We start from the raw sequence: 12,735 nt of genomic DNA, 5'->3' as shown, positions 1-12,735 counted from the left end.
AGTGGCTCAGAAAGGATTTGGGATTAGTCCACTTTTGTCTGCTGCTTCTAACGCCTACTTATCCCCAGTAGGCTTACTATGTGCAAAAGTCTCGGCTCTCACTACAAGCACCAAAACAGTTATTTTAACTTTGAATTTAAATCACTTTCAAATACTGCAAGCACTCCCATCTGTGCATAACACCACACCTGCCTGCTGGCAGTAGTAGTACATCCACTGCCTTTAGTGGACAACCCATTCCATATAGTATTATTATAAAGAAAATAGGATTTTAATTATCTACCAGTAAATCCTTTTCTCGTAGTCCATGGGGGATATTGGGGAGACTTAGTACGATGGGGTATAGATGGGGTCCAAAGGAGCCGGTGCACTTTACTGGATGTGCTGGCTCCTTCCTTCTATGCCCCCTCCCACAGGCATTTATAGGTAAAACAGTGCCCGAAGAAAGGACATATATGAGAGAAGGAACATGATAACAAAGAGTGGTGAGATACCAGCACATCACGAACATATAACAACCAGCAACGGCTGGTAACAATAACAGCAACCGCTTAACAGGAAACCACATAACAGAGAAACTGAAGACAAGTCAACGCACTGAGGCAGGTGCCCAATATTCCTTATGGACTATGAGAAAAGGATTTACCAGTAGGTAATTAAAATCCTATTTTCTCTAGCATCCATAAGGGATAATGGGAAGACCAAGAAGGTAATTTTGGGGAGACTAAGGGGGTGATTTAGACCTGATCGTGATTCATACCTGATCGTAGCCCTGCAAAATTTCACACTGACATGCGGGGGGATGCCCAGCACAGGGCTAGTCCGCCCCGCATGTCAGCCCCCCACCCCCGCAGAAGTATCGCACAGCGGCGGTGCTCCCAGCCAGTGCAGCTCTTGCGTGCTGGCCGGGAAATACTCGTCGCTGCCTGGGTCGCAACGGCTGCGTGTGACTTCACTCAGCCGCTGCAGCCTGCCCCCCCGCACGGTCCGGCCCCAAAACGCTGTGCCGCCCCCTCCCGCCCAGAGACCGCCTCTGCCTGTCAAACAGGCAGAGGCGATCACCAGGCAACGTCAGCCGTTGGCGGTCAGCCATACGCCGGCGCACTGCGGCGGCAGCGCATGCGCACTTTGGACCTGATCGCTGCGATGAACGGCAGCGTACGATCAGGTCAGAATGAGCTCCTTAGTACGATGGGAAGGTCCCAAAGCTTCCAGAACGGGCAGGAATGTGCGGAGACTGCAGCAGCACCGCCTGGCCAAACTGGGTATCCTCTTTGGCCAGGGTATGAAACTTGTAGAACTTCACAAAGGTGTTCTCCCTCCGACCAGGTAGCAGCTCGGCATAGTTGCAAGGCCGAGACTCCTCGGTCAGCCTCCCAGGAAGAGCCCACAGATCTTGTAGAGTGGGCCTTCAGAGACTTAGGAACAGGTAAGGCTGCCGACACATAGGCCTGTTGGATAGTAAACCTAAGCCAACGAGCAATGGACTGCTTTGAAGCAGGACAACCCTTTTTCTGCGCATCATAGAGCACGAACAAGGGATCCGTCTTTCTGATCCAAACCATTCGCTTGACATAGATCTTCAAGGCTCGCACAGCATCCAATGCCTCCGGAGGAACAGAAGTGTCAGAACTGGACGGAACCACAATAGGTTGATTCAGGTGAAATGCAGAGACAACCTTCGGCAGGAACTGCTGCCTAGTCCTGAGCTCCGCTCTGTCCTTGTAAAAGACCAACTATGGACTTTTACATGATAAGGCCCCCAATTCTGAGACATGTCTAGCAGAAGCCAGGGCCAGTAACATCACTGGCTTCCACGTGAGGTACTTGTCTTTTACCATCATCAGAGATTCAAACCAGGAGGACTGTAGAAAGTCCACCACATTCAAATCCCAGGGTGCCGTAGGCGGCACAAAAGGAGGTTGTATGTGGAGTACCCCTTGCAAAAAGGTCTGAACTTCTGGCAACAGTGCCAATTTCTTCTGGAAGAAAATGGAGAGCTGAAATCTGGACCTTAATGGAACCCAGACGCAAGCCCTTATCCACAGCAGCCTGCAGGAAACGAAACATCCCAAGTAGAACTCTGCAGGTGGACACGTGCATTCCTCGCACCAAGAGACATATCTTCTCCAGATATGAAGATAGTGTTTTGACGTCACAGGTTTCCTGGCCTGAACCATGGTAGCAAAACCTTTTTGGAAAGGCCTTATGAGCTAGAATGTTCCGCTCAACCTCATGCCGTCAAACGAATTTGCCTTAAGTCCGGGTAGACGAACGGTCCTTGTTGAGTAGAGGCCAAGGGTCTTCGACGGACATGCCCAGAAGATGCGCGTACCACGCCTTCCGAGGCCAATCTGGGGCAATCAGAATTGCCTGGAATCCTTGATTTCTGAATCGCTTGAGCACCCTTGGGAGCAACGGAATCGGAGGAAACAGGTAGACCAGCCTGTAAGGCCAAGGCGACGTCAGTGCGTCCACTGCCCTCGCCTGAGGGTCCCTGGTTCGAGAGCAATACCAATGAAGCTTCTTGTTGAGATGAGAAGCCATCATGTCTATCTGTGGGCAATCCCACCGGTGGATCTGCTGGAACACTTGATGGTGGAGTCCCAACTCCCCCGGGTGGAGGTCGTGACGACTCAGGAAGTCCGCTTCCCTGTTGTCTACACCCGGAATGAAGATTGCCGACACTGCTCTTGCATTTCTTTCCACCCAGAGGAGTATCTTTGACACCTCTCGCATGCAGGCCCTGCTTTTTGTTCCTCCTTGCCGATTGATGTACGCCACTGCAGTGGCGTTGTCCGACTGAACTTGGTTTGCGTGATTCGTGAGCACAGAAGACGCCTGAAGCAGAGCATTGTAGATCGCCCGAAGTTCCAGAATGTTGACTGGAAGGAGGGCTTCGTGGGCTGACCACCTGCCGTGGAACTGTGCCCCTTGGGTGACAGCACCCCATCCTCGCATCCGTTATTGGGAGGGTCCAATCCTGAATCCCGAAACGCCTACCCTCCTGGAGATTGGAGGACTGCAGCCACCACAGGAGGGAAATCCTGGCCTGAGGTGACAGCCGAATCATCTGGTGCATCTGTAGATGTGATCCGGATGACTTGTTAAGGAGATCCAATTGAAATGTTCTAGCATGGAACCTCCCATATTGGATCGCCTCGTAGGAGGCGACCATCTTCCCCAACAATCTGATGCAAAGATGCATGGATACACGAGCAGGTCGGAGCACCATGCGGACCATCTCCGGAAGTTTTCTCGCCTTGTCCTCCGGGAGGAACACCTTCTGGGCCACCGTATCCAGTAACATCCCCAAGAACAGGAGCCTCTGAGTCGGCTCCAGGTGGGACTTCTGTAAATTGAGAATCCACCCATGGTGTGACAGAAGTTGGATAGTGAGGTCGATATGGAGCAATAGAAGCTTTTATCAGAAGATCGTCCAGGTAAGGTACAACACTGACCCCCTGGACCTGGAGTTGGAACATCATCTCCACCATCACCTTCGTGAATACCCTCGGAGCTGTGGACAGGCCAAAGGGTAGTGCCTGGAACTGGTAGTGATCGTTCAGTAGGGCAAACCTCAGATAAGCCTGATGAGGTGGCCAAATTGGAATATGAAGGAAGGCGTCTTCGATATCCAGGGAGACCAGGAACTCCTGTTCTTCCAGACCCGCAATCATTGCCTTCATGGATTCCATTTTGAACTTGAAAACCTTTAGGTAAGGATTCAAGGACTTTGAATTCAAAATGGGCCGTACCGAGCCGTCCGGCTTTGCTACCACAAACAGGTTGGAGTAATAACCCCTGCCTCGTTATGGTTATCGGTACTGGAACAATGACGTGGGACTGGACCAACTTTCGGATGGCCTGTTGCAATGTAACTTGCGCATACTCCAAAGCTGGTAAGCTTGATTTTAAAAATTGTTGGGAAGAAGCACCGTCGAACTCCAGCTTGTATCCCTGAGAAATGAGGTCCCTTACCCAGGTATCCTGGCAGGAGCTTTCCCAGATGCGGCTGAAGTGACTCAGTCGGGCTCCCACCTCGAGATCTCCTCGGGGTGGGTGGGCACCGTCTTGCTGAGGACTTAGTGGAAGCAGAACTGGTGCTCTGTTCCTGAGAATCGGTGGTGGCAGGTCTTTTTGACTTACATCTGGCGCCTCTATTTGCAGTGGAGGCACCTCTGGCCCTAGAACGAAAGCTGTTAGACCGAAAGGACTGAACAGACGGCCCTGGGTAGGAATGCCTAGCTGGCAAGGCACCAGAGGGGAGAAACGTGGATTTCCCAGCAGTGACTTTGCAAATCCACGTATCCAACTCAACCCCAAAGAGCCATTCCCCCGAAAAAGGGAAGGATTCCACACTGCGCTTTGATTCTGCGTCCGCTACCCACTGACGCAACCACAAAGCCCTGCGTGCCGACACTGCCATGGCAGAAGTCCTAGCATTATTATTCCCCATCTCCTTGAGCGAGTCACACAGGATGCGTGTAGTGTCCTGAATGTGCTTGAGGAGAGTCACCATAGTGACCAGAGGCATAGCCCTGGAATGAATGACATGGGTCATCCAGCAACCTGCTATGACTGGCCTCTGCTATATACCTGCTGCCATGTAAATAGATTTGAGTGTAGTCTCTTTCTGTCCCAAGGATCCTTCATGGTAAGGGAGCCCGGGGCAGGCAGCACTGCCTTTTTGGACAGTCGAGAGACTGATATGTCAACCCCCGGGGGTTCTTCCCAGAATTTCCTACCTTTAGGAGCAAATGGGAAAGTGCGCAAAAAGTTTTTTTGACACTTGGAATTTTTTGTCTGGATTTTTCAAGGCCAACTTAAATAGGTCATTAACTCTGCAGAATCAGGGAAAGTGACATTAGGTTTGTTTTGTGTAAAGAAAAACTACTGCTGTGACGCAGCGTCCTCTAGAGGAAGCTATAACATGTCCCGTATAGCCAGAATGAGGGGTTCAATACCCTGAGCAGAATCAGGATCCCCACTAATGGGATCTAAGTCCTCCCCATCCTCCTGTATATCCTCATCTGAATCAGAGTAGGGCAGGTAAACCACGCTTCTGTAGACCTGCATGAGATGGAGGGCTGTGTAACATCTGCCCTAGCGGCTAAGTCTGCAACAGCCTGTTGTAGTAGCTGAGTTTTCTGAACATTAGCAGACAGTTGTGATGACATATCAGACATCATAGTTTTAAGAGCCCCTAAGCCAGGAGGGCTCTAGACCCTCTCCCCCAGCCCTTTCACTGAGTTGCGAAGATTGGCTGCATTGTTCACATGAAACAGAATCAGTAGATAAGGGAGAGAATCTAGTGTGGCATACACTACAGAGATTGTGTTTACCCATGTTTACAGTAATTACAATGACATACACATAGACAGTAATACTGATCAAGCCTGCCCTTACTGTATGTGAGAGGAGACGCAGAGAAAGAGAGAGCGAGAGAGAGAGACGCCAGCACACCCCTAGCTGTACAGCCCCAGTGAGGCTGTCAGCTAATTATATTACAGTGAAACACTAGTAAATTCTCTCCTGCTACACCCTATACTAGTTTTCCAGTGTGTCTTGGGAGTCAGGAAGAGCTGTGTGTGCTGATTGTGGCTGCAGTATTCGAGGAAGGTTCCCAAATGCCTCTGGTCCCGCTCTGAGGTTGCTCCCCCCCTCCCCCCCGATGGCGCCAGAGCTACAGCGTTTTTTTTTATACTGGCAACATCTCCAATCATGCTTAAAAACATTGCACCAGTGCTAGTTTAAGCTATCCTGAGCCAGTTTACATAGGGGGCTCTAGCGGCACCCCCTTCAGGAGGGTCCCATATGCCGCGCTCGCGTTGAGCCGCACTTTGAACTGGGGGACCCCATAGTGGAGCCCTCGGCTTGTACTCACCACAGACGTCACCTTCAGGTTAGTGTTAGTGGTGTGTGGCGTGCTGCGATTGTGACAGCCAAGGCGCAGTGCCCCGCTGAACAAATAACATATCAGGACGGTGGTCCTGCAGCGGGGAAGCAGCTCTGCACCTAGCAAGGCCGGTGACCGTCCCCCCTCTAACTCCCACGGTGCAGGTATGCTGATGCCCAAACAGCATACCGAAAATAATAAAAGTTTAAAAGAAATTTAAGAAAACTCTCTGGAGCTCAGAGATGTGCATCCTCTCCTGAGGGCACTTTTTTCTAAACTGCCTGTGGGAGGGGGCATAGAGGGAAGGAGCCAGCATACACAGTGCAGAAATTTAAAGTGCACCAGCTCCCTTGGACCCCAACTATACCCCATCGTACTAAGTATCCCCAATATTCCTTATGGATGCGAGAGAAAGTGGGTTTTTGCACAGTAGTTCTAACTATAATCTGCATTTTATAATTATCTATTTAGATTTTTGAAAAATGTTATTTCCGATTACCTTTACATCCCTTATACATGATTAGTAATGCTGCAATATGTTTATCACAGGGTTTACAGCCTGTAAGTATATGGCCATGTGCATAAATATTTGGCTACTGAAGTCCTTGCCCCTCACTAAAGCAACCTCTCTTTGTACTTCCTTCTCTTACTACTTTCTCCCTTTCAGATTATTTACATTTACTATAATTTACTCCCACACATGTATACAATAGAAAATCAAAATCCTTAGCAAATGTGCATCCAATTGACTACCAATATTATTGACTACTCGATGTAGCATTAACGAAGAAATTCAGACACAAGGTCATCTCCTTGCAAAGCTCCTGAAATTATGACCATGTGTGGCGGATTTTACATTGACTGAACATACGCCCCGGCTGACGTCTTTTCACTCTGAAATGGCAGCAAGATACCCCTTGCAATAACGCAGACTCAATTCCATTAGCATACACAGTAATACAAGCTAGTATATTATTATATTACATTATTTCAGACCTGGCCAACCTGTGGCTCTCAAGTTGTTGTGAAACTACAAGTGCCAGCGTGCTGTACCAGCTGGTTGATGGGAGGGTATGGTGGGACTTGTAGTTTCACAACAGCTAGAAAAACCATGGTGGCCAGGCCTGCTCTATTTAGTGAGTTTACAGAAACTTAATTGCACCATCAATATAAAGGTCTGTATCTGCTTAACTGCAGTGGAATAACACAGAGTGTGATGTGCTGTTGTATGTATATAAGCAGTATTCCAGAGATTAGTTATTATCTGAATGTAAGTACATGTAAGCACTATTATCCTTACACTCACAAGGACAACATAATAGATACTACAGTTTCATGTATTTACATTGTGTTTAATATGCATTTAGATCAGAAGTCTTAGATGGAGCTTTCAGAACAGGTGAATCAGGTACTTACATTAGGTCTGTTGCCAAAAGCAGCATAGAATGGTTGTCGATGTGGGCCAAACAGGTTTTTAATATCGTTGAGGCACTCTATCTTGAATTTCTCAGGTTTCTTTTCTATGACCTCCCTAAAATTGACAAAGTATATCATTAATAAATACCTTTTAAAATTATTTTAGTAATCTTTAATCAGACAGTCTGTTACCTAAAGACAGAAGAAGCAGATGAAGGGAGCAAGCATTAACGCTCAATATTTGTTAGAAACTAGATCTTGGAAAGTTATTGGTAGACAATGAAAAAGACACGAGCAATCTTCTTGCAACTATACACAGGACGTGGGAACAGTAAGAAAGGTGCACAAAAATAAAGCACTGCAGTAAATATACAATTTACATCTCAAACAGGAGTGTGGTACAAACTGCAGCCTAACCCTAACATCCTTGATAAAAAGATACAAAAACTGAAATATGTTAGATCTTATGCCCTTCATAACCAAGGCACCATCAGCTGACACCTACTACTCCTAGGCAAAAATATGCGACCATGGAATCAAAGTAACTCCTCCACCACCATGGCTTTTAATGGCCGCAACTTGCACACATTATGTGAAGCATGGGCTCACCATCAACAGCAGCTGTTACCTCTGGAGTATGCTTTAACATAGGACTGCTCCAGTGTCTGGGGACTCTGCAAGGCATGTCCCTAGGAGGACCTGCCCCTCACCAGGGTCTGGAAAGCCACAACCACCCAGAAGGAGACCTCAGGAGCCTTCCCCCGCAACTGGAAAACCTCACTGTAACAAGCAACCTTCCATCACACGCGCAGTAGTGCAGTTGCAAGGTAGCAGTGACCCACGCAGGCGTACTATCGGCCCAACTAGTGGGGTAGGATCAAGGTACGTGAGGGCAGGATGCCACAGTTATTATACTATTTTGTGGCAGCATGCCAACACACTTCCTATTCATATATACTTCCGTGCGCTGCTTTCTAACCCCAACATCGACTGACGACATTACAATGTGGACATTATGACCATGCCAACATTTCTGCCAGTGTGGACATTGTGGATTTTGGAAACATGAAAACCCTCAGAAACGCCCCAAATCAACTAGATATATTAGGTGGAAAATTGTAGACTTGTTTTTCCATAAACCTTTACTAATATTGAACTATAGTTAGGTGCACCACATGGACTTATACATCACAGATGGGGATGGCCACCGAACATGCTGTGTGCCTCCAGCTGCACACTGCCAAGTACTGGGGGAACTGGGAATGCTAAACCACACATTGCTGCCATCTAAGAGGCACCATTATTCTAGCAGGAACATGCCCCATCTGTATGACAGACGCTTACAGTGATTCAACTGAACTCATTGAAGTAGAAACATGGAATGGTCTGGTCTGCATTTATAATCTAGGGCAGGGGTGGGGAACCTCAGGCCCGAGGGCCGTATAAGGCCCTCAAAGCCACTTGATCTGGCCCGCCCAGGCTCACCTAAACGACAGGAGATGCCGAGCGCCCGCTGAGATTTTACCACCAGTGGGCGCCCGACTCAGCAGCAGCCGGAGGCAGGAGCTCACTCCTGAGCTCCAGCTTCTGGCTCAGGCAGTTACATGTGTGGCTGTGCCGCGCTATGGGAGGGACGTCATGACATCTCTCCCATAGTTCCGAGGAGAGGGAGGGCAGCCGTCCGGAAGCAGGATCAGGGCTGGTGAGCATTCTGGTTTTTTTTTTCCTTTTAATGTGCGTGTGTGTAAGCGGCACTACTAGGGGACATATTTAATGGGGCATAATTACAGGGGGCATATCTAATGGGGCATAACAACTGATGGGGCATATCTAATGGGTCAAAACAACTGACTGGGGGCAAATCTAATGGGGCATAACAACTGACTGGGGGCAAATCTAATCGCGCATAACAAGAGACTGGGGGCAGGCTAATTTTTAAGTTGATAATTTTTGTATGGCCCCCGAAGGATTTTATAAATATCCAAATGGCCCTTGGTAGAAAAAAGGTTCCCCACCCCTGATCTAGGGGCTGACATGATTACGTACTGATTGAGTTGTGTAGTTCTAGTCAGAGAGCTGTCCAATATAAATACCTGTGGAATGCAGAGAATAGGCTGCTAGGAGACAGCATCAGTGGCCCTCTAGGAAGGATGGTGCCTCGGTCATTCACCCAGTGTAAGTAGCCTCTAGTCATGTCTGCCATGCCTATGGCACGGGCTGAGCAATACAAAAATTTGTACCCATTTCTAGAAAGAGATAAAGCAAATAATGAAACAAAAACAAAACAGATTTTAAGACCACTTAAAATTCAGTGTTAGGAATTTATCAAATGCATATTAAACTGAAGTCCATATATAGAAGGACAACTGTAAGAGGAAAGCTAATGAACAAGTGGTTGGCTAATATAGAAAGGCACATGTTAACATGGGAAAGTTCTCTACACGAAAGTTTGAGTAATGCTGGGTCTAAATAAAGTATACTAAATAGTGATATTACCCAGATAACTGCATTATACATTACTGGCTTCTCTCAACTGATTCCTTTGATACAACTTGAGTGACTGTAGTGGTATGATCTCATGATAAAGGACCATCTGATACATTATGATGATTCACCAGACATCTGATGAATAATGAAACCCGGAGACACAGCTGATGGAAATATGATATCATACAGTTAAATGATATTCTCTCTAATCTCAAGGAAACTCTTATATCCACTGGAAAAATTAAGACTCAAAAAGGCCCAATATAGATTCATGAGTCTTCACACACATATGGAAAAAATACACATTCAAATACATAGTTTGCTGAGCTTGGATACATACTCATGTATGGAATGGTAGAGTTTGGCAATGCCTTGATGTGTCCAATCTTTCCCAAGCTGAGGAAGAATCTGGCCTAATGCGTCTGACCTTAAAGTAAACATTACATCAAGATTCAATTAAAAAGCATTGTCTACAATTACATTAGCATATATTAATACAACTGACTATAGGAGACCAGGAGGTTTATTTACCAAGCATCAAGCTATAAGACCTGGAGACCTCTGATCACATTTATACCTGATATTTAAAAGGGCAATTCTGTTACTAGTCATGTCTTGCTAGTAAAATAATTGCTTTTTTAAATATAGGGCATTAACGCAATCAGAAGTACCAGCTTTTAGAACCCGACGCTTTGCAAATAAACCCCCAGAACTTAATATGAAGATACAGGTTGAGTATCCCATATCCAAATATTCCGGAATATTCCGAAATACGGACTTTTTTGAGTGAGTGAGAGATAGTGAACCTCAATATACACACACTTTGTTTAATACACAAAGTTATTAAAAATATTGTATTAAATGACCTTCAGGCTGTGTGTATAAAGCGTATATGAAACATAAATGCATTCTGTGCTTAGATTTAGGTCCCATCACCATGATATCTCATTATTGTATGCACTTATTCCAAAATACGGAAAAATCCGATATCAAAAATACCTCTGGTCCCAAGCATTTTGGATAAGGGATACTCAACCTGTATCACATTTTGACATCAATGAAGTGACATCAATGAAGAAATGTGTATATTTGAGTCCAATCTCTAAATAGTATTACTGGAATGGCCAGAGACTAGCTTAACATATCAGACAATTATTCAAATGGGTTCACTACGATATGCCGGCGGTCGGGCTCCCGGCGACCAGCATACCGGCGCCGGGAGCCCGACCGCCGGCTTACCGACAGTGTGGCGAACGCAAATGAGCCCCTTGCGGGCTCGCTGCGCTCGCCACGCTACGGGCACGGCGGCGCGCCACACTATTTTATTCTCCTTCCAGGGGGGTCGTGGACCCCCACGAGGGAGAATAAGTGTCGGTATGCCGGCTGTCGGGCACCCGGCGCCGGTATGCTGGTCGCCGGGAGCCCGACCGCCGGCATACTGAAGACCACCCATTCAAATACCATTCTAAAAATAGGCGCTACAGATACTTCTCACTACCCACCAGAACAAGGCAACAGAGAAAGCAAACAGAACTTTTTTTCTTACTGTGAAATTCCACATTCATGTTGCTTAACAAAATAAATTCCTATTTATGTAAATGTTAGCACTGCTGAATAAATCTTTGGCAACCACACATTTCAGATTCCTCTCATATGTACGGTAGAAGAAATGCTAAGGGGTATATGCAATTCCGGGCGAATTGCGGCACTTTTTCGCCCGTTTTTAAATTCGACACAATTCAACCGTCGAATTCCGGCAGGTGGGTGCCGGAATTCGACATATTCAATAAAAAACGAATTCGACAGTCCCGCTGTCAAAAACGGCCGATTTGACGGATTTTGATTAGATTTTTAAAAATGTTTAATAAACGGAAAAAAAAGGTAAAAAACCCGAAAAAAAATTGCGTGGGGTCCCCCCTCCTAAGCATAACCAGCCTCGGGCTCTTTGAGCCGGTCCTGGTTGCCAAAATACGGGAAAAAAAATGACAGGGGATCCCCCGTATTTTAACAACCAGCACCGGGCTCTGCGCCTGGTCCAAAAAATACGGGGGACAAAAAGAGTAGGGGTCCCCCGTATTTTTTGTACCAGCACCGGGCTCCACTAGCTGGACAGATAATGCCACAGCCGGGGGTCACAAGGGCCAGGGGTGAAGCCCGAGGCTGTCCGCCCCATCCAAGGGCTGCGGATGGGGGGCTGATAGCCTTGTTGAAAATGTAAGAATATTGGTTTTTTTGCAGAAGAACTACAAGTCCCAGCAAGCCTCCCCAGCAAGCCGGTACTTGGAGAACCACAAGTACCAGCATGCGGGGGGGAAATGGGCCCGCTGGTACCTGTAGTTCTACTGCAAAAAAAATACCCAAATAAAAACAGGATACAGACACCGTGAAAGTATAACTTTATTACATACATGCTGACACACATACTTACCTATGTTGACACGCCGACTCTGGCCACGTCTCCAATGTCGACGTCCGGGGTACCTGAAAATAAAATTATACTCACCTGATCCAGTGTCCGGTTCTTTTATTGTAATCCTCACCGCTGACCGCAAAGTTCCCACCATTGAAGTTAATGGAGGGGGCTGTGCGATGCGCGTCTGACAGCTCCGACGCGCATACAGCCAATCAGGAGAGTGCCACGAAGTGGCGCTTCCTGATTGGCTGAAGGGACCTTTCTGTGACAGGAGTCACGTGGGGGTCTCTGCATTCGGGGAAAGGGGTCCCATGTGTAAACATGGGACCCTTTTCAGTCCGTCTGGTTCGGGTAAATGCGTTTTTTTGAATTGCCAAGTACGTGGATTACAATAAAAGAACTGGACACTGGATCAGGCGAGTATAATTTTATTTTCAGGTATCCCGGACGTCGACATTGAAGACGAGGCCAGAGTCGGCGTGTCAACATAGGTAAGTATGTGTGTCGGCATGTATGTAAT

General features: G+C 47.1%; 1 protein-coding gene across 2 annotated transcripts in view; it reads right to left on the bottom strand.

Annotated features, from left to right (window-relative positions):
• LPIN2 (lipin 2) overlaps positions 1 to 12,735 on the bottom strand; it is a 324,290-nt gene that overhangs the window by 13,468 nt on the left and 298,087 nt on the right. For both annotated transcript variants that reach the window (XM_063923550.1, XM_063923549.1), the window contains 3 exons: positions 10,143 to 10,229; positions 9,409 to 9,561; positions 7,316 to 7,430 (listed from right to left, as the gene is read on the bottom strand). In XM_063923550.1, the coding sequence (XP_063779620.1) occupies positions 7,316 to 7,430; positions 9,409 to 9,561; positions 10,143 to 10,229 (355 nt within the window). The remainder of the gene's footprint in view (positions 1 to 7,315; positions 7,431 to 9,408; positions 9,562 to 10,142; positions 10,230 to 12,735) is intronic.

This window comes from Pseudophryne corroboree, chromosome 5 (genome assembly GCF_028390025.1).
Source record: "Pseudophryne corroboree isolate aPseCor3 chromosome 5, aPseCor3.hap2, whole genome shotgun sequence".
Lineage (NCBI taxonomy): Eukaryota > Metazoa > Chordata > Amphibia > Anura > Myobatrachidae > Pseudophryne > Pseudophryne corroboree.
The sequence above is the reverse complement of the archived record's forward strand: the minus strand, read 5'-3'. Positions and strand labels throughout refer to the sequence as shown.